Source organism: Thermobia domestica, chromosome 14 (genome assembly GCF_964235325.1).
Source record: "Thermobia domestica chromosome 14, izTheDome1.hap1.1, whole genome shotgun sequence".
In the NCBI taxonomy this organism is placed as follows: domain Eukaryota; kingdom Metazoa; phylum Arthropoda; class Insecta; order Zygentoma; family Lepismatidae; genus Thermobia; species Thermobia domestica.
The window spans coordinates 9,497,147-9,522,138 of record NC_137467.1 but is presented as its reverse complement, the minus strand read 5'-3'; the positions used below and the strand labels follow the sequence as shown (position 1 = coordinate 9,522,138).

General features: G+C 34.1%; 1 protein-coding gene across 1 annotated transcript in view; it reads right to left on the bottom strand.

Annotated features, from left to right (window-relative positions):
• Positions 1-3,070: 3,070 nt before the first annotated feature.
• The window catches only part of LOC145669508 (uncharacterized), a 39,796-nt gene continuing 17,874 nt past the window's right edge, over positions 3,071-24,992 (bottom strand). The window contains exon 3 of the mRNA XM_081737692.1: positions 3,071-19,890. Coding sequence (XP_081593818.1) covers positions 18,086-19,890 — 1,805 coding nt within the window. The 3' untranslated portion in view covers positions 3,071-18,085. The remainder of the gene's footprint in view (positions 19,891-24,992) is intronic.

Below are 24,992 nucleotides of genomic sequence, written 5' to 3'. Positions count from 1 at the left end.
GGGGATAAGATATATTTTTTAAAAAATATCGAAAATGATCGATATTAGAAAATGTCGAATCCATAGTTTTCGTGGTTGCTGAGAACAGTGACACTTCCGATACCACGCAAAAATCAGCTCCACAACTTGGAGGGGGAGATTATATGAAAATGATCGGGAAGACAAAAAAATATCTGCCAGAGTGTGCTTCAGTAATAGTAAAAAGTGATTGACTAACAATTGATTGATAAAAAGTGATTGATTGACTAAGTGTTTACTATTTTATTTTAACCCAGCGAAGTAGGTAATTGACACTAGTAACTTATATAACACGTTTAAAACGCTTTTCCAAATTACCTTACTTCAAAAATATTGACACCATATAACACTCAAGAAAGAAATCATGTGAATAATAATGTTAAACTAACATTGCACCCAAAATAGCCGTTAGATTTAATTTTATAAAGTGAATTCTCTTAAGTTCAGGATAAAATGTTTCCTGCACCAAGAGAGAGATGAAAGCACGATCATATAATATATATATATATATATAAATTGTATCTGTTTCTTGGTTAATGGTATTTTTTCTTACTTACCAAATTACATTTATGCAACTAATAAAATACATAAATCAAGATGCATAGCTTCCACGAACTTGATTTGGTTAGGCAACCAAAACATTTGGGATATGGTGGTTGCATAACATATACTTGATGGAAACAACTGCAATGCTCGTTTGAAAACCAAGCCAGAAAGAACTCACAAGTATTGGAGGTTTTAAGAGAACTATCCTTAGTTGTAGAATTCAGTACAGGGAAACAAACATCGTACTTCAATATGAGTTATAAAATATCAAATTCAGTTCTTTCGCAAAAAAGAGCCGGACTTTTGAGAAAAATGTGCTTCCAGGGGCGACTCTATAATGTAGTGACAAAGTTAGGTGCCTTCTCAATTAATACGAAGAGAAATAAAGGAAAACTATGGACATGTACTCCTGTGTACGAATGAGGAACGTCCGAAGAAAATTTCGGTTATTTTAATATGAAGTTTGCAACCATAATTGATGTGTATGATAGATTTGGCATTATACTGTAAAATAACCACGTTTGCTGTTACTCTCTTCTAGCTTGGCTCTTTCTAGCTATCAGCTGCCGTTTACAATGGAGCCGTTTAAACGCCTGCCCTTACGTACAATTTAGTCACGCATTTATCGTCACTGAAAAGCTGAATGCGTGCTGGTTGGCAGACGGGACCGCAGGAGAAGAGAAAATAAGGTAAAGCCTGAGGTCTATGGATGTGCTGAAACACCTCACACGTGCGAAGTGCAATGGATTTTTTTCCGTTTCTCGCACATATACTAAAGAATAACTCATAGTGTATCAGAGACGAGAAGAATCCACAGTAGAATTCCAAATCATTCTCTGCGAAGCTTATACTCAAGTTATTATGAAGGAAAAATAGAAACACTATCTTAATGTACTTCACAATTTCAAAATTTAATAACACCTGATGTCTATATATAAGTAACTTTTTTTTTTTTTTTTTTTTTTGCAAGAATTTAGGGAACAGACGAAAATTATTGAATTACATTTTGAACTGATTTACCATTGAAATACTACTGTGAAAGCAAAAATGAAGACAGACAAATATGTGTATGTGTTAAGGTTGTAATTCAAAATTATAAAACAATAAGCAAAAAATAGTCAATTGTCGAGTCATATAGGATAGGTTAAGGTACGCAACACTGATGGGGTCATTAACTTGAGATTTTTGATCCTCTATATCTTTTGATCAACTGGATGGATCACTTGCATACTCTACATCTTAGGTAAACGTGATGGTGATCAATTAACTAATTTTTTAGATGTTTGGTTGTCAATATCTTAGGATCAATTGAATGAATCATCTCCATCAACGTACTCGATTCCTATAATTTGATCCTCTATAAACCAACATCCTTAAAAAGAATCCTTCCTAGATCACAGATTTAAAAAAAAAAAAAAAAAAAAAAAAAAAAACTTTCACTGTGATTTTGAAAACAAACGGGATTCCATAACATTGAAATAACTACAAAGACATTTAAGTGTAAATACTTTTTATTGACTTGTACACTTTATCTATGGCATGTCACTCTCATACGATGACAGACATTTTCGACTAGTGGTCTTAAGTGCATTTTATTTTATTAATAGTAACTACTACAAGTCAACAGCCGACGCAAAGACTATTTATTATTATTATTATTATTATACAGACGTAAAATATGTTTTTGTATATATATAATAAACAATAACAGAAAATACAACAACCAATTAATACTTTCGCCATACAATGAAAATTTGCTTTGGTTCTAAAAGACAATATTTTTTTAAAATTATTTTATTACACATCAAAACATAATGATGTTACAAGTACACATGTTAGCTCATTTTTTCTCATCTTTCACATAATATTAGCATTAACAAAAAAATACTGCTAGTTTTTTTATAAACAAACACAAAAATCAAATGCACTATGTAAAATAAAACACATTTTTGTTTTAGGAACTAAGTGAACACAAATGACTATAAATGCTAACTAAAATTGGTTTCTCGTGTTTCTCTCTCTATATCATCATTTGACTACATTATATTAAAATATATTATGTATATTATACACTATATATGTTAATATTTTCCTATAAAGTAACTTCAAATGCACCATTAAATTATTACCTCTATATATTGTGTATATATTTGCTGATACATTTACTCACACTATTAATACTTCCGAGAACTCATGCTAATTTCGTTTCCCTATCAATTATCATCATCTTTCCTTACTAAAAATAATCTTAACAGGCGACTTGTATAAACCGTTTCTCATACTCGCTCACATTCATGACACTTGAAATATCAATTCACCTTAAAATACACCATATTTGCCAGCATTAAGACACTTTTTCTTTTTCCTTTTTTCTTTTTTTTTTTGCCAGTGTATGAGACATTTTTCTTTTTTGCCAGCGTGTAAGACACATTTTTTTCTTTTCTAGATAAGTGCAAAAATGAAATGCGTCTTAGGTACGCCAATACGGATTAAAAAAAAAAAAAAAAATTACAATATGTATTCCCGATTCTGTGGTCTTTCCTTGCGGTGTGACATACAATAAACGTTAGTTAGTTTGGATAAATTACTTTAGTTACCGTTTCATAGTATGTATGCTATTCTCTCGACGCACATGCGCTATCCGCGTACTATTCTACATTTACTTAAGCATTGTTAACTCTACCTATTTTCCTTGTTTAAATAAGCCTTTGCACTAAAGAAAATCATTTATATTATGCAATGAAAATATTTTTCCGTCAAAATCGAATTTATAAAATGTGATGAGTCTTATATGCCAGCAAATAGAGTTATTTTATTTTATTTTTTTTTTAATTTTCACAAGTGTTTAATATAGAGTTGTACTGAGTTGAAATAGAGACAGTGTCTGATAGGGTCTAGTGAACCCAAAGTGTTAGTTGGCGAAACTATCACACGTATATGTAGTTTTTAAATGTGAAATATATTGTTTTACTCAGCAAATAGTTTGCTTGTGTTTAAATAGAGACAGCACAGAGCTTGTGGATTGAAATTTAAATCAGCGATGAGAAAAATCCAAAGAATCGAGAAAATACTTTCCACCCAATTCCCATTTCAAGCACTGAGACTGTACATAGTACATAAAGAAACTTGTTGTCTCCAAATTCACGCCATATACAAATAACAAGTTTTCAATAGTACGAGAAATCTCAACAATTACCAGGAATGAAATAGCATCACCTTCTAAAAACAGAATAGCACAACACAAGAAATAAAAAAGTGATAGAATTTACGTGTAGTACCCCTTCCCTTTGAATTTACTTCCTTATAAATCTAGTAGGTTTAACACTTAGAACACCTGAATTTCGGTAAGAAAGCTCGATACACTAGGTATAACATTAGTAAGGATACAGTTACATAACAACTAAAATAGTAATCTAGGTTTAACTTGAAAAATAGTGGTTTTATAAGTTAATAACACGTTATTCAGCGTCATTTGTACCTGCATTCTGTAGATTATCAGAATATACATTCTTTAAAGACAACGAAATAGAATTAGCAGTACCATCGATATATACTAATACTTTTAAGAATATAGTTTTTAAATCTATTTACTGGATATGATGTTCACACACAATTCAACAGAAATACAAAGACCAAATGAAAAGAGATATATATCTCACGATAAAAGTTATATAGATGATCAAGACAGAAATATCTACAAGCTAAAACACTAACACTTCCAGTGCACATTTTTTTTCTTTCTTTAAAATTTAGTTTTGAATTAGACTCAAGTGTTTCCTCATTAGTGCCGTGCCGTGGAAAATCAGCGCCCGGGGCGAGAGTATACGACGGTGCCGCCATACATATCAATAAGGTTGACAGACCAGCCGCGAAACATAAGAAAATTTTCAAAACTAAACCCTGCTTTCATTTTGAGCACTTTTTATTACTTTTTTTCCTTCTATTTTATAAAAGTGTCTAGAGACGCAAAAAGTTTAAAACTTACCCTGGTCAAATTAAATATTAGATTGAAAAATACCACTGTTCATCTAAAATATTCGAAGTAATTTTTCTTTTTTCTTTCGAATTTTTCACCCCTTACTTCGGCGCCCGCGGCCGTCGCCCCACTCGTCCCCCATCAGGCACGACACAGTTCCTCACATATTTTATCATACGCCAGAATTGAGCTTTATTAACTTACTGATTTTAGAAAAAGGAGACTCTATTACGACGTTGACAATAAAACTTTCTAAAAAGTGGCTGTGTGAAGTTAAGAATTAGATCGGTTAAAAACTGAAAATAGACAATTAACAAAATATGAAAACTGATAGAATTCGATGTTGAACCTAACATTATTTACAAATTATATTTGTTGGATAAACTAATTACTATTTGTTAACATAGCTTGAACTGATTTTCACCTGTGCACAGATGATTTCCGAAATAACAAGAATATTACTCGACAGGACATAAGAATTTCACATATTCAATATGCAAGATATATTTATTGACTAGTAATAAATTGAAACATTTAAAATTACTTAATATCTCCTTATATCTAAGATAAGCACTCTAACGTTAATACTAAAACAAATGTAAATAGTTCTTTCAGAGGCGGTTCGTGGTGGAAGTTACATTAGTAAATTTGCTCACTTAAACTAAAAGACGGAAACTTTCTCAATGTACTAATTGTTGTATACGAGAATTTAGGAAATTTTCCCCCTTAGTTTGGAACGATAAATCACTGATATGACTTCTTTCACGAGCCGCCTCTGAGTTCTTTGTACATCTATCAACAAACTGTGTTTTCTGTTTAAGTGAATTTAAGGGAAAGGACGGTAAGCTAATATTTTCCCGCCATTTCTAGTATCTTTTTCTGAGATCACATGAACTAAAAATTGATTAAATAAAATAATTAATAAAAGCGATAAACTGAATAGTTACAATTATATATATTGTGAGAAACAGAATCTTTATTTCTTTCCTGAATGTTTTCTTAATTAATGTTTAAGAAATTTAAACAGTTCGTACATGTTATCTGGCAAATTAGTAGGTTATGTGTTGAAGAAGAAAAGCTACTTTGTTGAAACATTGCGCCCTTTTTCAGCATCGAGGCTTTATCAGAAGTAGGCCTACACTTTAAAGTGGAATCTGAACCACAATAGTGCGTTCAAATTTTAATATTCTCCCACCAGAAATCGAACCCAGAATCACGTATTCTAAATGTGTTCAATATTCACTGTAAATGAATATCAATACAGGTGCAGGAAGTTGAAAACTATCCTGTGTTCTAGCAAGATATTTTTTTTAAAGTAAGCAACAGAAATTAGGTAAATGCACGTCATATTTGGAAAAATACACAAGAACGTGACTTATTTTCATCTGAAGAACCTTCAATAATATTTAAGTAATTCTAGTGATTCGAAGCATGAAAGAAGACAGAAATGTAATAGTTATACATAGGTATTTTACAATACAGACTACAAATTCGACTTTTCTTTCTCTTCTTTGTAAAGTTGAACTATATGGCACGGTTTTACATATACAAAGAACTATAAAATCTCTATATTCTATATGCAGTTTACCTGCTTATTAGTACTAACGAAGTTTCACAGAATGACTTTTCGATATACGGTAAATTACCTTTATTACGCAAGGGAAAGAGTACGTAGATTGCGTATTACTGTTATTTGGACGTACGAAAACAATTCAGTTGATAATTCTAATATTTCACGTAATACTCTGTGGGACACAAGATTCTACATATAAATCACTCGTTTCATCGATACTTCGAATTTGTAATTTTTAGACAAGAAAGTGTTTTACAAAATTAAATTCGACCAACACAGACTAAAGGTTTACCATGTTCTAGCTTAAACCAGTGGTTCCCCAACAGGTGTATCGTGAAATTTCAGAATTTCATAATCCAATTAGTTAGAATCAGTGGCGTAGGGAAGGGAAGCCTCCCCAAAGGGTTCCGAAAATGTATTTTAGTATTTTGATGTTTTAATTTTTTTTCTCGGAAGAAACACCACTGCTTCCATGTGCTCTATTTCAAAACAATATATGTCACTAAAGAATTCTTAGACAAGATGTGTTCGCCGCCGCCGTCTTTATTCTTTAAAAAGGTATAGGTATGGAGGGTATGGAAATTGAATTTTCCAGGAATCTCTGCTGTTCAAAGGGAAGAAAGGAAAGAAAGTAAGGACTTATATGCATATAGTGACCTTGAAGTTAATGTTCCACTGTTTGACATTGCAATGACCACAGATTCACGTATCTTCTTTGACCCAAAAACTTTGCAGACTGAGCCAGGCAATAATGAAAAGAATCAGTTCCTTTAAATCATAAAAAGAGGTTCCGAAAAAAATTACTTTACCGTAGTTGAAGGGTTAAGAGGGAATGGACATATTTGAACCCAAGAAATTATTCACCTCGATAAAAATAACAAAACAGGTGACCAGTTATCGCCTATTCTGAATTATTCACCGCCGTTCTAACAGGATTAACTACAACAAGAATCTTCGATTTAATACTACTCACTTCTGGCCGCAATCGACATCGAAGAAAGTAGTGATCAATGAATTTCGATAAATGTTCAGCCTACAAGAAAAAAGAAAGGAGATGTAAAAAAAATATATAAATAAATAAATAAAGATTTTCCTTTGTTGTTTTGGTTTCATTCACATGAAAGATATTCGATGAAAAGTTGTTAACAGGAGAGCATGGGAAACAATAGTAAAGACTTGTAGCATGTGCTTATCTCACACCAATCTCTGATGGTTGATTAATTAGAACAGTTCAAAAGATTTATTTGAATTAGATGTGTTCAGGGTGGCGAAATAAGAACTTGTTTTGCAACTGGAAATGTCGAAAAGCAGAAAAAAAAAGGCAATTGTGTTAATTTCGGTCAGGAAAATGTGCAAAGACACCAAAAAACAAGGGAGAAAAATCTAAACAAGATATTAATTCAAAGAAAGACTCGAAAAACGTTTGAGAAAAATGGTTAGAACGAAAGACACTAGTGGTGTTAATTTTGGCGAAGAAAATGTGCAAAAACAGTAATCGAGAAACAACGAAGAAATATCTGAAGAAGCCAGTACTTCAGAGAAAAATATAAGTATTATTATTTTTATTATAAAACTAAACATTCTGGCGCAACAAACGTGTATCTATCTATCTATATCACAACACTAAGTATCCTCCTCCCCCCCCCAAAAAAAAAATCCTGCCTGCACTACTGGTTAGAATTAATTTTGAGACAGACTATGTCACTCTGAGCCTCCAGCGGCAGCGAAAATGTCCAATACTGCACAGAGGCATTACTTTAGATAAACATAGTTCTACACTATTATCAGTGGCGTGAGTAAGAGGGGTTTCGGGGTTCTAACACTCCCATGAACAAGATATAGAAAAATAAACATTTACCATATTAAGATTTTTATATATAATGCTGGATATAGGGTGGTGCAAAAGTGCACGTGCCCCCCCCCCCCCCGTTTTAAATACACACTACCTAAAGTGAGAAAGTAGCACTGAAAATAGCAATACTTGCCGGAAATTTCTACTGTCATGTTTCGTTTGGTCTTAAAAAAAACTTTAAGTCAATTTTCTAACAGTTCAAAGAAAAGGATTCACGAAGAACAGACACTTAGCATTTCCAGGCAGGCCCGAAACCAGCCACAGAGGTTGGAAAGGGGGAGGGGGAGTCATTAAAAATTATCTTACAAATATCTAAATTGCGTTTTTTTGTATTAATAACAGCATTTTGCATTAATGTCTGGTGGGGCCACGAAAAGTTTAGGGGGGCCAGGCGGACCCCTAGCCCCTCTCTGGTTGCGGGCCTGTTTCCAGGGCTTTTCCTCATTCACACCACAGATGCCTAACGGCATTTAAAAATTCCAATTACATTCAAATGTACTGGTGGTTATTGGTGCACTTCCCCTCAGAAAATCCTGGATCCGACCCTATATAATGCGTGTTCTGAAAGATGAGATTAAATTTTTGAATCCCATCCCAATGAAACTGCGTACGCAACTGACTTATAATTTAATAAAAAAAATTAACAAGTGTGTCGTAGGCGTATACAGTAAAGTGTATCACTAAAAAAAAAAAAAAAAAAGTTGGTAACCACTAGCTTAAACTGCAGTGTGGACATTTATCCTAGCACTAAGTACCGGAAAACCTGACAAAATTAAGACACTTGTCAGTACACGGTTACGTAAATAAGTTGAGTTATGTTTACACAGAAATTTCGATTAACCTATACATCCATAAACTTTTTAGTATTTATAGTACCAGAAGTTGGAAGAATACCGTGAATAGTGTTTTCAATTTATGATATTCCAAGCACATAAATACGAAAGAAAGAGAAGTTACATACAAACATACACCCGATTAATGAAAAATACATATAAATATGACTATTACGATAATAAAAACAAACATTTTCTTGCTGTAATATTCAAGTGATGTAAACATAACAACGTTAAGTACCATAATTTACCGTTAAAATGTAACAAAAATAAAAGCGCTATTATCATTATTGTAAATTAACTTTACCCTGCGGAATTTTAGGTTCTGAAAATCGAATTTTACGTTCAGTATGTAACTTTGAAATGGGTATACGATGGCTTAGTATTAAATCACTCATCTCGTATAAAATAAGTTCAAACACGTTATGTTAGCTTGTGACGAATAATATTAAGCGTACAACTTTGCTTCCGCCGTTTTCTTCTCTTTTGACATTCGAGGTTTTATTGTAAAAAATTGCTTACACATTTACGATTTTTCATCGCTGAGCACTACTTTCTCCCATCTTCCGGACAGCGTACGAATTCCGCGTCGAAAAAAACTACTCATCCTTTGAGGCGAGCCAAGTATCAATCCGATTTGTGTTTCCTTCATAAGAACGTATGTGCTCGTCAACCAGGCTGTGTACCATTGATCGAAACAAGTGATAATCAGAGGGAGTAATGTCTGACGAATACGGCAGGTGGTGCAGAACTTGCACGCTTCCAAGTATGTTTTGACCGACTTTGCGACATGGGGTCAAGCATTATCATGCTGCATGATCCCTTTATTGTGCCTCTCGTTGTATTGTAGCCGTTTGTCTTTTAATGGTAGGCTAACCGCAGTAATCGCTTATAAATTGTTTCAGTCGGTTTTAGCAGCTCTTATTACACTACGCCGAACTGGTCTCACCGAATACAGAGCATGACCTTGGAGTTGTGAATATTCGGTTTGGCTGTCGACGTGGATGCATGGCCGGGAAGGCCCCATGGCTTTCTGTGCTTGAGTTATCGCAATGAACCCATTTTTTGCCCCCAGTCACAATACGAAGCAGAAATCCATTCCGTCTTTGCCTTTCAAGCAGCCGTTAACAAGTAAACAAAACGCCGTTCAACATCTCTCGGCTTCAACTCGTACGGCACCCAATTTCCTTGTCTTGAAATGGCTTATTGAATAACTTCTTATGGATACTACCAATTCTTGTTGCCTGACACGAGTCTTCAAGAAGTAATGCCTCCAATTCTGCATCTTTAAAAACCTTCTCTCTTTCACCGCCATGCCGGTCTCCCATGTCAAAATCACAGTTCCTGAAACACTGAAATCATTCATGACATGTTCTTTCACTAACAGCGGTCTCGCCGTAAGTATCCGAGAGCATTCAATGAGCCTCTGCCGCAAATTTCTTCATATTGAAGCAGAAAATTAAAGACCTCCCGCAAATGACGAGAATTTGGCTCGTAAATTGATATTTTTTAATCGAGAATAACTTTATACGACATGGACACAAATCGATTAATGTTTTGATAGGGTTATGTTGACAAATGCCCAAGCTTACTGTATGACGTCTACATCTGTTTTGCTTCCACCACCACTTACCGCTCGAACCATCTATTGGAAAATGGAGGAAACAAAGTTGTACACCTAATATATTATCCGCGAGGATAAATTTCATTCTTTCGGCTCCACACATTTTATCCCGCACCAATGCTTTCATCATTACCAACCCGCATTTCTCATTCGGCCTGCAGGAGACAAAAGCAGAATGATACACTCAAAGACTCTGTTCTATTTTATTAAAAATGTAAAAAGCCTTCACCTAAAACTCCGCAGCCTAACTACCACACAAAACACATCCACTTTAGTTTTAATATTATTAATAATAAAAAAAAAGTAGTTTGTATTTTAAGACATATGTACCTAGACAAACTATTATCTGTTCAAACACCATTTCAATTCTAAATCAAGCACTTCAGCCGTAAGTTTTATGACGCTATCACAGAATAATATATATATTTATATTTATTGTCTCAAGCACTAATATTATGCTTTGTTTTAAGAATCGAACTGAACTCAAATCATTATAAAACTCTGCAGACTTTAAACTTTTAAAATTTCGGAATGTGATGCATGGTACATGAAGCAGTTCCAAATAATAAGGATGTGGTTTATTGCAGTGCCAAAAAAATAAATCCTTAGTGTAATCTCACTCAGCAATTTTGAGACATGGAAAAAGCTGTTTCAGAAATTACAAACAAACAAAGTACAAATTCTGTATTAAAATAAATTCACTTTTTGGTGTTCCACTGGTATTTTCTCTATTTTTTAATTTAAAGTTTCAAACGCACTGACTGCGTTTTTCTTCAAGCTTGATTTCAAAATTGCAGTACATAATTTATTTTTTAGTACAAGATAAATCACCAAACTAATTATTATTTGATTGCGAAATAATCTGAGAATAGCATGCTTGACATATTCTTATAGTTTTATCATAATAACTGCAAATCACATTTTTTTTTTTTTTTTTTTTTGAATTATATCAGGATGTGCATATGTGTAGAATGAATCAACAGTCTGTTGCTTTAGAACAGAATATACAATTGTAACAGTCAAGCTGTTGTCTCGAGAATTATACTCGGACATTTTACAAATTTCTTAAATCGATGTAAGTTAAATGAAAACGCAAAAAAACTGGAACTAAAATTTATCTTTGTGGGCTCTTTTGGCTGCAAAGATTTCTACAATGTCCTCAAAACATAGCTTTGAAGCTAATTTATGCTGTATGGATATGATCCTAAGGTTGGTGAGTCGCTGTTGTCCTGTTAAGTTTCTGAGGTAATATTTTATGATCTTTAGTTTGCTAAAAGTCTTGCGTTATAGTAAAAATAAATATTTGCACAATTTTGCGCCCTCCCAGTCCGGCGCCCGTGGCACAAGCTCCGTTTGCCCCCTTAGTTACGTCACTGTCCGGATGGTTCACGAACAGATAGAACTTCGCTAATGTGAGTGCTCTTCAAATTATGTCATTCACGTTCGAATGTCTCACATGCAAATTGACGGTTTCATTGAAATTTATGTAACATAACCGTTTATTATAGTAATAAGACATTCTAAACATCGCTTAATTGCAAACCTTCCTCTCTGTTCAATTTACTATCACGTCGCGTAGTTTTATTTCCCTTGCTTCTCTTAATAAACTTTTACACACATGAGTGAATTTGCATATAACGGACGCTTTTTTTTTTTTTTTTTTTTTTGTTCTTGTGGTGCATGCTGTGCTAATACTGGCTTCTATAGTTGATTTAATCATAAACGTATATCTTGTATACTCTTCGCGTCTGATTTTTATTCTACGTCCTGTTTCTGCAATATATGTTGTCATGGAACGTTAGTTAAAATAAGATAAATAAAACACTTAATGAAACACCAAAAAATGAGTTTAGTTAATTACAGATATCTCCGTAAAAAATATGTCGAATATATAAAATGCAAATTCTATTTGAATATTTATGCTTCAGAGTCATGTGGTATTTATACAACCAATTTTCAAAAGTAAAAGTTGGATATTCAAAAGACTTATAGTCTTTCATTTAACTTCATATTATGAAGTGGATTGTGTAAGAACCCTATTATTTTAAACACGAATATTTCGATACATCATTGTACATGCATAACATCTTATTGTTGTTCCAGTTACAAATGTTTCCACCTTATTTCGAAAGCAATTATTATTTTACATGGAAATATTTTAAATTAAAAAAAATAAAAAATAAAAATAAAAAATAAAAAAAAAAGCTAGCAAATTACCATTCGGCCTTTAACATCACACAAATTTCTGCAGGCTACACATAAATTTTTTATGCCATTTATATGATTTTAAAAATTCGTTGTAGACGAATGAATGAATCAACTTAATAATAATAATAATTTATCAAGCAATTATGCTTTTAGTTTCAGTCTTAACCAGTGCAATTACAAATCTTAAGTTGAACTTCATTATTTGCACTGTTTTGATGTAATCAAGTTAATACAATTGAACAAAACTAAGCAGTAGATGTCTAAATTAGCATTACACTGTTCACGTAGCTTTTGTCTTGTACTGAATAACACATTTAGTTATAAAAATTTCAACTCATGTATTCATTATGAACCAAATACTGCATAACAAATTTTCAGTAAAATGGTTTCACAATTTACTACGGTGTGAGATGTTACAACATACTCATATGTTTGCTTGGTACATAGAGGCGTATTTAGAATCTGAATTATTCTATTACAAGATTTTTAAAAAAAAGGAAAAAAATGTTACATGGTAGTAAGAGCCTGACATGCTACAAATAATACAAAATTAACCATTTTTCTTTTGATTGTTTTTCATAAGTGAAACGAGATAATGAAATGCAACTTACCAGAATGATAGATAACGTTATTTTACAACAGAAAATATGAACCTAAAGAATTTTCAACGTTGCATCCATAGAAATTACAGTGTTGCCAGAATAAAGTTTTCCCCAAAATCTAAGTTAAGGCAGCGACTAGACGAAAGAACTCAACAACATTTGTTTACGTATCATGTTATTTTGGTATCCTCTGTGAACTACTTTTTAAATAGTATTATTATTTAATTTTAGTAACTGTATGTCAAAACTATTTTGTTTATTATAAACCAAATATAACTATTATTTAAAAAATGTAGTTCACAAGATTCCAAGACAACATGATACATAATCAAATGCAGTTGAGTTCGTTTCTCTAGTCGCTGCCTTACCTTAGATTTTTGGGGAAACGTTATTCTGGCAATACTGTAATTTCTATGGATACAAGAATGAAAATTCTTCAGGTTCATATTTTCTGTTGTAGAATAACATTATCTATGATTGTGTTAAGTTGCGTTTCATGATCTCCTTTCACTTATGAAAAACAAGCAAAAGAAAAATGGTAAATTTTGTTTTATTTTTAGTATGTCAGGCTCTAAAGACTGATTGGTGTATGTCAAAAACAACGAGCGAAATACTGTAAAATTATACTAAAACGTAAGAACAACTTTTTTTTTTAAAAAAAAAAGTTAAAAGCAATTAAATGACTACAAACGTACGATAAATCTATTAATACCACTCTTAAAAATATGTATCACGACACAGAAGTAAATTGCTTTCATTAAATAACAGATACTGATATTTTCCTGTAGTTAATACTTTTTGGCAAATAAAACTTCAAATATGTTTTAAAGTTACCTACAGAACTGGTATGACTTCTGATCAGTTTTATACCATCGACACCAAAAGTTATGTTTCGATCACAAGTACTGCTCAACACAAATCGTGAAATTATTATTTTCGTATATTTAATGGAACAAATGGTTCTACGGAAATGTTTATGAAACAGCCTGAAGTAGATTGCCCGGAGAGAACGTGCTCAAACATACTAAGAATTCGGCTACATAGTAACTTCAACAAGTGATACAGATGGGGCATCCTCATGGGGCTGACCTCAATTTTTGAACTGAGGTTGAAGTTTCACTAAGTAATACCAAGTTGAGAAGCCATGACGACATGTGAGGTTGAGATCAAATTAAGTTTACAGTTATGTGCAACTAGATATATAATAAAAAATGGCTCCGTGCTTCATATTTTTCGTTAAAAATTTTAAAGTTACAACTCCCAAAAGATTGTAATCCAATCTTAACCTCATTTATGAAGTTAACCAGTCAACGTGACAAATGAACAGATGACATGAGGTTGAGATTATTAAATGAAGCACTAAGCAATGGATATTTCCGAGAGAGAGAGAGAGAGAGAGAAAGAGAGAGAGAGAGAGAGAGAGAGAGAGAGAGAGAGAGAGAGAGAGAGAGAAAGAGAAAAAATCGGACAGAAGAAAAAATTTGCGAAATCCTTCCTTCAGGCTTTGTTGCTTTACTATAATAATACTCAACTTGATATATGCACCCTAATCGATTTCCAAATCTTTGGTCTGGAGGTGTTCCTTCAGTAAAATAGGAGCCTAAAACATCAAAATAAACAAACCAATTATAACAGCATTTGTAGATAAGAGAAAGCTTTCGACAACATAGATTAGAATATCATGTTTAGAGCATTGAAGAATTTGAAGATGGATTACAGAGACAGAAGAATAATATAACAACTTTACAGGAACCAGACAGCTGTTATAGGAAGAGATAAAAAGGAAGCAAGAATAAGTAAAGGAGTGAGGCAAGGATGTGCACTTTCACCTATTCTGTTCAACGTCTATATAGAAGAGCCCAGGGTGGATTGATTTAAATTACAATTTAAATCACTTGATTTTTTATTTAAAAATCGTTGATTTAAATTAAATTCCGAAATAATTAATTTAAAGTGAAAATAAGTAAAAATCCCGTTTCTGTTCTGTTATTTCAACTATGGAAGATTATAATCATAATACAATGAGACTTAAATGTATGTACAGCACAGTATGAAAACGAGCGTTTCATGCAGAGAATAATTACGGAAAACCCCGTGCTGGAAATATTCAAGCTGGAAACATTTGAAATGTGGTGTTGGTGCAGAATGCTGCGCATATCATGGACCAAAAGGAAAAGGAATGAAGACGTACTAAAGGAAGCTAATGAAGGACGACAGATCATGAAGATAATAGGAAACATAAGAAAGAACATGCTTCTCTATCTTATTCGACAATCTGATTGGATCACCGTGTTGATAGAGGGAAAGGCAGAAGGAAAACCAGGAAGAAGAAGACCAAGGATAGAATATCTAGATGCAGTTACGAAGGAGAGACCTTATCCAAGTATAACACAGCTCTCCCAAGGGAGAGAAAAGTTTCAAAATTTCCTGTTATCCATCAACCTATGGTTGAGGTGAGAAAGAAGAAGAAAACATAACGTTCGGTGTCGACGATATATATTGAATCAATAGATGCAACATGATAAATTATGCATCACAATAAATACTTCCTGTATTCAAAGTTAAGATTCCAAATTTCAACATGTAGATTCAACATGAGTCTTTACATGAAGTAAATAAATACACAATACTTAATAGAAATAAAAATTTTCTTTAAAAAATATAATTCACACTGGTACTTAAAGCACTAATAATGCAGTGACTCAACTTCTGTTTAAGCAAATATGTTTTCTTGGTTTTAGTAAAATCAGGTGAGAGTGAAGTTTTTAATACGAATTTCAACATCTTTCTTATTTTCCCTTTTCAATACATACACACACACATACAGACAGACAAATGTTCGGGTATTTTAAATTTTTACTGTGTAATAAAATAATGCTTTTACTGACCATTAGTCACTACAATTAATGACCAAACTTCCTTAAAAGCCAGTTTGAGCGAATTATGGGTCAAATCAAGGTACGAACAACATGTGAATCAACAGAGACAAGAAAGACATTTAGCATTAGAAGTAAATTGTTTTGATGATTAGTTATAATTTCACTGTCTTAAAATTACCTTAAATATATATGTACACGAGAGAATTATGGTAGATATATGAAGAATATACTAAAATACACACTGTTTTCCAGTGATATTAGCAATTGTTAGATCGGGATGTTCTAAAAATAGCGTACACGAAATAACAGAAAATTACTCTCTAATTCAAAATGTTATATAACGCTATATCCCCCGGAGCCTCTTTTAGACCCAAAAAGGGCATATCCACCCAATACATTATTGACTCCCTACTTTCTTGACCAGTGAGTACCGGAGTCGATATGGATATGCAGAGAACCGATAGGCTCTATAGGTCACGAACACGTTGGTCTCGACATCGTAAAGTGAGGTGTGTTCGAACAGGAGTCGAAAAACCGATCAACAGTTCCGACAGTATTGTGGTTACTTCTCGGGTCACCGTAGGCCACTGGAGAGGCTTTCGGTGGAGATCTTTGGGTCTATTCTCATCTCCTGACTCTGCTGCGTAATTCTATATCTCACACTACCCATGAAACCACAGAGATCAAGCAGGTTCCTCACAAGAAGTGACGAGAACCGGTCCAGAAGCAGGGACATTTTACTTGTGGGGGGACGCGTATTTTCGGTAGCTGGCGGGCCCCTCTGGCAATGGTGGGTATGGGAAGAACAAGCAGACATGCTGGTTTTCGAATATCCAAACCCGGAAGTTGCATTCGAAGTTGTTTCAGTTGCAGAGTTCAAAACGTTCCGACACTGCTGATGACTCTCGGCTATTTCGACCCAAGTGTCAGATGAGCTTGGGTTGGTTCCAATTGGAATCCATTCTTGGGTTTGGTTGTGATATCTAGCAGGACCGTAGCTAGGAATGTGTTATGGGGGAGGCACATTCAGTTTCTTCCCTGACACCCACACCCACACACAAAAACCAAGAACAGTTGACCACTGCTAGCCGATAGCGATTAGCAGTGTCTTTGGGTCCTAGTACTGAATAACTTCAAATGCGACATCAGGGTTTGCGCGCCTCCAAAAGTAAAAAAAAAAAAAACGTGCTTCTGGGCCGGTTTTCGTCATTTCTTGTGAGGACCCTGCTAGATCTCTGTGGTTTCAATGAGGGTAGACCAGAAGACTCTCTAGTGGTGCACGGTGACCCGAGACGTGACCACAACACTGTCGGAACCGTTGATCGGTTTTTCGACTCCTGTTCGAACACGCCTCATTTTGCGACATTAAGACCGACGTATTCGTCACCTACAGAGTCTATCAGTTCTCTACATAGTCATATCGACCCTGGTACTCACTGGTCAAGAAAGTAGGGAGTCACTGGAGATGACCTTTGACGATGTGGCACCGTCACAGATAAATATTGAGATATTTCTGTGGTCTGTGGGCGCGATTTTTAGAACATCTGAAAGATATAAAATACATTAATAAATAAATTTAAAAACTGAGACCAATAAAAGAATTTTGAAGAAACCACTCAAAATTCTTCACTTCACAAACGACAATGAATAAAATTTTAGCTTTTTCGTGCAATTAGTGCATAATAAATAAAATAAATTATTTTGTTATACCCGCGAAAACGTACAAATATATATATACTTTTTAGAAAATGCAGTCATTCCTTAAAATCTTATTCTCCCTGAAATATTTAAGGAAAAAATAACAATTTAAAAAAAAAATCTTCAAAGACTTAAATTCTTTAAAAGATTAACTGCATTTATGTTTACAGTAATCTTATTTCTTTGAGTACTAAACGCACTATCAAATAACAACTATTCGAATACTGAACAGCAAAAGCTTATCTCCTTACGTCTTACTAAAAATATTTAAGGCTTTCATGATACTGAATGGGATAACATCCCATTGGACAAGCACTGTTTATGTATATTTATCAACAATTTTTTGGGTTTTTTACCCTGTAAAAACTTTTTCCTTTTTATCAAATACCTATCTTTACTTTTCACCTGATCTTTAGTCTTATTTTTACCTTTCGTTACTTTTCGCATTTTTTGGTCACAAATTTGTAAATCTCCGATTTCACTATCACTACTTTCCGTATGCACTCGAATCACACTAGAATCACTCATCTTTGCATTATTTCCATCACTGTTCTCTTTGGTGTGTATTTGGCCTGGATCAGTGCTGGGCGCCGTTCCACTGTCGACATCAACAGGTACATTAAATACTGAATGCGTCTTAGGTAAATCTTCTTCCGTATGGTTTATTTTACAGCTCTTATTGTTAGGCACAAACTGTTCCAAATGTGATTTACTTTTCGTTACTTTTAGCATTTTGTCACACATTTCTAAATCTCCAATTTCACTATTACTACTTTCAGTATGCACTCGAATTACACTAGAATCACTCTTCGTATTATCATTATTTTCATCACTAGTTTCTTTGGTGTCCGTTTGGCCTGGATCAGTACTGGGTGTCGTTTCACTGTCACCAATAACAGGTACATTAAATATCGAATGCGTCTTAGGAAACTCAACTTCCGTGTTATTTATTTTATCATTTTTATTGTTAGGCACAAACTGTTCCGAATGTAACTTAAATTGATGTTTTTGTAAAAGAAAGTTGCGGGTAAAAGTGGCACAGCAGAGTTTACATTTGAACGGTCGTTCTCCAGTATGAGTGAGAATATGGCGCTTCAAGTCAGTCGACCAACCAAATCGTCGCCAACAATAGGTACACACGTATTTCTTTTCTACTGACTTTTGACTGTTTTTGGCATTCATACTCTGCGCTTCATTCGGAAGAGTTCCGTTTTGAAACAGAAAATTATGGTTATTTCCAGTCAAAAATGTTGCAGATGGACTGTTTTGTTTTGTATCTTTGGTTTCTGCATCGTTTAATTCCACATTGCCTTCACCTTCTTCCAAAGTAACTACACAAAACTTTAAGGGGTTAAACTCCTCAGAATTTAACTCATTGTCTGTTGTCTCCCCGTTCTCTGACTGTACAAGTAGTTGATCTTCGTGTAACTCTGTATCACTAGTTGTCTGCGGATCTAATAATGCAGTTTGATTCTCGGCAACAATATTTGATGATTCAGAAATTTTTGTTACGGTTTTAGCCTCTGACTGATGAACACCTTTTCTTAAGGAACTATCGTGCTTGACTAATTTTAAGACACAATTTTCCAACCTCTTCTGCAAGTCTAGTTTTACAAACATAACATTACCCAATGATGAGCATTTCGTTTTTGAGTCCTTCGATATCTCTAGAAGCATCGCTTTCCTGGGAACTTTGGCACCAAGTTTCGCTATACAAACATCCTTTGGCAGGAAGTTGGATGAAATCAATTTACTCTTTAAAGCTGTACTATATTTGGTTTTGTTTAATACAAGTGCTCCTTTTGGGAAAGACAGGCCTTCGCGACTACCCGAGGCTACTGGGTCTGATGACGGACCACCCGCCACTGAACTTTTGAGAACTTTTTCTAAAATACTTTCTTCCTTCTCCACTTTCGAATGTAAATAGCCAAAGTCGCCATTGGATTTCTTCTGTTCATATGCATTGTAGCCTTCTTCCTCACTGTTTTTCTGGATAATGTGTTCAGCGAAATGCCGTAAGAGCAGCGAAGCGGAATTGAAACTTGTGTCGCACTCTGTACAACCCAATGATGACTGAGTACCTACGGGACAAACAACAATTAAAAGGTTCCAGTTCTTATTAAATTAACAACAATCAATTAAATAAATAAATACATCAATAATTTCAGTATAATTGATTGATTGAAGCTTCGTGGAAACGTCAGCAGCTAGGTCATATGTTCCCATCATGAGAAGGCCAATGACTGCCATATTATTCATAAAATAATTAGTCAAAATAAGACTTTTTAAAAAAGAAAATCTAACATAAGTTGGGCATAGACTACAAGAAAACAAAAGAAGTACATAAAAATTAAAATACAGGTCGTGAAAAACTTAAAAAAATAAACAACATAATCTATATACGTACATAAAAATCAAAGTGACTATGTTTATGACTTAAGTCTTGAACCACCCGACTGATCTCAATCACATTTTCAACATAGATGAGGTTCATGCCTGTTTTTTTTTTTTTTTTTTTTTTTTTTTTTATCATTGCATTTTGACGGTCCAACTTAGGGGAGGGGAAATATATATAAAAATGATCGAAAACGACCAATATCAGTGTCGAATCCATAGTTTTCGAGGTCGCTGAGATGAGCAGTGACACTTCCAATGTCGTTTAAATCCAAATTCAGCTCCGCAACTTCGGGGACGTGGAAGGGGAAACATATAAAAATGATCGAGAGTATCAAATCCATGGTTTTCGCGGTTGCTGAGATGAACAGTGACATTTCCGATACCGTTTAAATCCAAATTCAGCTTACAACAGTAATACTTAATTTTTACTTATACAGATATATATTTCTAGCGATTTGAGCGCGCTTCAGTAATAGTAAAAAGTGACTGACTAACGGAATAGGGGAAGATGGGGTAATAAGACACACTCGGGGTAATAAGAGAGAAAAGTAATTTAAAATGTTAACAGTTTTCAAGTCACATTTCTAATTTTTTTGTGTATATATACACATTGTTACTGGGGAACACAATAGAAAATTATTTTATTTCTTCCCAATGTGGAAGAAGACTGGGATTTTTTTTTTTTTTTTTAATTTCAGTTGTTGTCCCTTATCATCCCGTATGGGGTAATAAGAGACGCTGCCCAGATTTCTTTCATGCTGTGCCTTGTTATTAAACTGAGGTTACAAAGGATATGCCTTAGATGTATTCGATTGCCCTACCTTTTTACATGTTTTTTTATTCTGGCTACTTTTCTGTCAATTGTCATATGAAATTCAAGGTTAGTGAAAGTCGTACTTGAAAGTTGAATGTTTTTAATTACAAACTATACAAATTACAGCCTTTCATAATTTATGAAGTTTTTCACTCATTCTGAACATTTTGGAATGACAAAAGTACACATTGTAGTCATATAAACCTTATTATTATTATTATTAAAAAGGTAGGGCCTACATCGTAAAACAACTCTTTATGCTACAGTGACTGCTTACACAGTAGGCTATACAAAATTAAATAGGCTATACCAAAATGAAAAATAGCCTGCGTGAATACTTTTAACAATAATGGAATGAAACTAAGCACTAAAACAGAAAATAGGCCTAGACCGAAACTTTTAAAACCAAACATTCTCTCTTTTTAACAATGAACGTATTATTTCCTAATAAAATTACAGGAGCATAAAAGACAAATATTTCATTCACTTCCTGAATAACATCAAGAGGAGGCCAATGGAATTTTAATCTTCAGTTGGTGAACCTGGAAACACCAAACAACTGTCTCTTATTACCCCGACAAAAAAGACAAGAGACACGCCATTTTCTGGCAAGCTCATTTATCAGAGAAAACCTGGAACAATTCCACTTTGACGTATCACTAATGCTGTACAAATTTATGCAATCAAGTTTTTAAAAACATTAAAAAAAATCTTCACGTAAAAGACCGACTTTAGGTACCTAAAATTTTTGGTAGACACTTTTTCAAAGGCAGAAAAGAAGGTAAAGAAGTTACCTAAAAGCAATTATTTTTTTTAGGCTTGCACACAGAAAGATACAGTAAGCCGTGGATTTTTTTTTCGTTTTTTTTTTCTGACGATAAACCGAACTAGGCATTTTGTCTCTTAGAAGTCATGTAATATGCACGTATGATTTACTGCTGTGAAGTAATTGATTATTAAGTGAAATAATTGATTAATATGTTCTGCAACAGCTAATTTTATATGTAGTTTGCTACACGTTTTTGTCAAAATCGAACTGTGGCGTAATATATTTTATGGTGTTTCACGGAGCCAAAAACGGAGTATACATTATTGAGAAATAAGTGAAAGATATACACCAACCAAAGCATGGAGCCTGTTCAAGAAATTAGAGCAGACGAACACTCTTTTTAGAAATCACTAACTTGGATTTTCAGAATTTCATGCAGCAGATGAAAGAATTACTTGGTTGAAAATGGAACAGATGAGAAATAAATTAGAACGATTAGAGCAATCTCAGACGACCAAGTTGGAGCAATTAGAGCAGTGTCACAGTCTCTCTGTCTCTTGAGACTGAAAAGCAAGTTTGATGGAAATGGAAGTACGAATCTACAATAATTCTGCCCAAATCTCACAGTTTCAAAAAGAAGTTTTGGACCTTAAGAATAAATTAAAGACCAGTAACGTGACCAACACGAATCTTTCAATTAGAGAAGTCCATGGACCCTGAGTGATTCAGCATCAAGATAGAAAATTGTGTGACTGATGATGGAGCAGAGTGGGTAGCGCCGTGGTTAAAGCATACACACTATAAACCGGAGACACGAATTCAATTCTTGGGCCAGTCGCACATGTTTTGTCTCTTTGAATAGTACTAAATTCGCAGTTATAGAGGAAATATATATATTAAAAAAAAAAAAAAAAAGTTTATGGCGTATTTCTTAGCTGTGAACATCATATCAGAAAATGGTAATATCTCTATTTTGTACTATTATTCTAATCTGTCAGCACAAAGTTCTGTTACTCATCTCTGTAACAGCGTCAAAGTGAAGAAATACATTTAGTACATGAGACAACATTAGTACACATTGGCTGCTAAAATTACTTCAGCAGTGTTCAATAGCCGTATCCCACTGATTTCTGTAGGCATTATTCTTCTGCTGTCTTTGAAAAGAACTAAATTTTAATGGTTAGGTTTAATAGATTTCTTCTTCAAATCCTTTACACGTTCCTTACTTGGTTATATATAATTTTAATATTTAATAATAATATCCTAACCGAGGTCTAGAGGAAAAACACTGTACAACATTCCTACCGAATTTAGTATACCGAAAAAGCTAGTTAAACTAATTAAGATGTATTTAAATGAATCCCAAATAAAGTCTCAGTAGGAAAATAACTGTCCACAAGTTTTGAGGTCGAGAATGGGATCTGAAGCACGGAGATAGGTTGCGTCCATTATTATTTAATTTTGTTCTGGAGCACGCTTATAAGGAAGATTAAAATAAAGGAAATCTTTCCGTTTAACGTCCCATGATTATGTTCTTTAGGCTAAGGAAGCGAGATGATTAAAGCAAGTGAATGATGGAAGAATTAGTAGAATGAGAAAGTAGGAGGAAGCAGAGACCCCGAGAAAACCCACGGACACGATGTTGTTCACCACAAACTTACTTAACCGGGAATCAAACCAGGCACCTCATGCACCAGAGATAAGGGCTCTACAACTGAGCCACCATGAGCCCCTTTTATAAGAAAATTTAAAAATACCAACCAGAGTCTAAAGTTGAGTGACACTCACTAGGTTATGGCTTATGCTGACGATGTAAATACAAAGTGAACGGTAACTACGTGGACAAACTTGGATGGGTGATAGTACATCTAAAAAGAAACATAAAAGTCCTAGTGAACATGGGGGAAATTCCGTCCCGTTTAGGAGTGACAGAGTGTCGAAAGCTGGAAACATGAACTTCAGAGGCCAACAGCTTAAAAACAATACAAAGTGTGCAGTTAAAAACCTCACTTAGAAAGTCATACCTACTCTATTGAAAAATGCATGTTTGAATACGCAGCTACGTGTGCGCACGGGATTCCCCACAGGAACGGAGGGATTCCCGGACATGCTGTAAAGGCAAGAAGTGTCAGACGTTGTTGATCCCGTGCGCACACGTAGCTGCGTCTTCAAACATGCATTTGCCAACAGAGTAGGTAAAATTTTCTAAATGACGATTCTAACCGCACTCTCTACGATGTATTGTTTTTAAGCTGTTTGCCTCTGAAGTTCATGTTCGAACGCTTTCGATACTTTGATACTCTTAAACGGGGCGGAATTTCCCCCATGTTCACTGACTTTTTTTTCTTTGCTTCTTTTTAGATGTACTATCACCCGTCCAAGTTTGTTCACGTAGTTACCGTTCACCCTGTATAATAGGGGATGATACGTGGACAATAGAAAGAAATGCAGAAGTTTTATTTAAATGGCTGCAGGGACACAGGTTTAGAAGTAAACGCGGAGAAAACTAAATACATGAAAATTTACCAGGATCGTAATACTATAAATTATGGGTACGTCACAATATCAAGTAATACTTTCCACAAAGTGGCTGGGATCAATATTAACAGACCAAAACCATATCGACGAAAAATTAAATGCCAACTGAAAGCAAGGAATTCGTGTTGATACTTAGTCCAAACTCTTTTTATCTTCGAGAAGCCTGTAGAAGAATTTGGAGCTTGAAATATATGAAACAATAACTATGCCTATTGTCCCATATGATTGTGAGAAATGGTCCCTTACTTTGAAAGAAGGTCTCACACTAAAAGTATTTGAATATAAAATCCTTAGGCGAAAATTCGAACAGAAGATGTGGAATTGCAGAAAAGAGGAGCCTCCATAATTTATGCGATTTATCTAATATTCTTAGTTTCGGCAAAAGAAGCTGTGTTCCACAGTTTTGCACGCCGGGAGTTTCTAATTCGGTCTAATATATGTTCTCCATATATATATATATATATATATATATATATATATATATATATATATATATATATATATATATATATACATAGACCAAGCTGGGTGCACAAATGCTTCCTTTCGGAGTTATAGGCTGCCCAAAACATGAAAAAATTAACTTTAAAGATACATAACTGTAATACTATGGGACTATCGTAGTCGGGTCAAGACTTCACTTAGGAACTAACAAGTGCCCTATC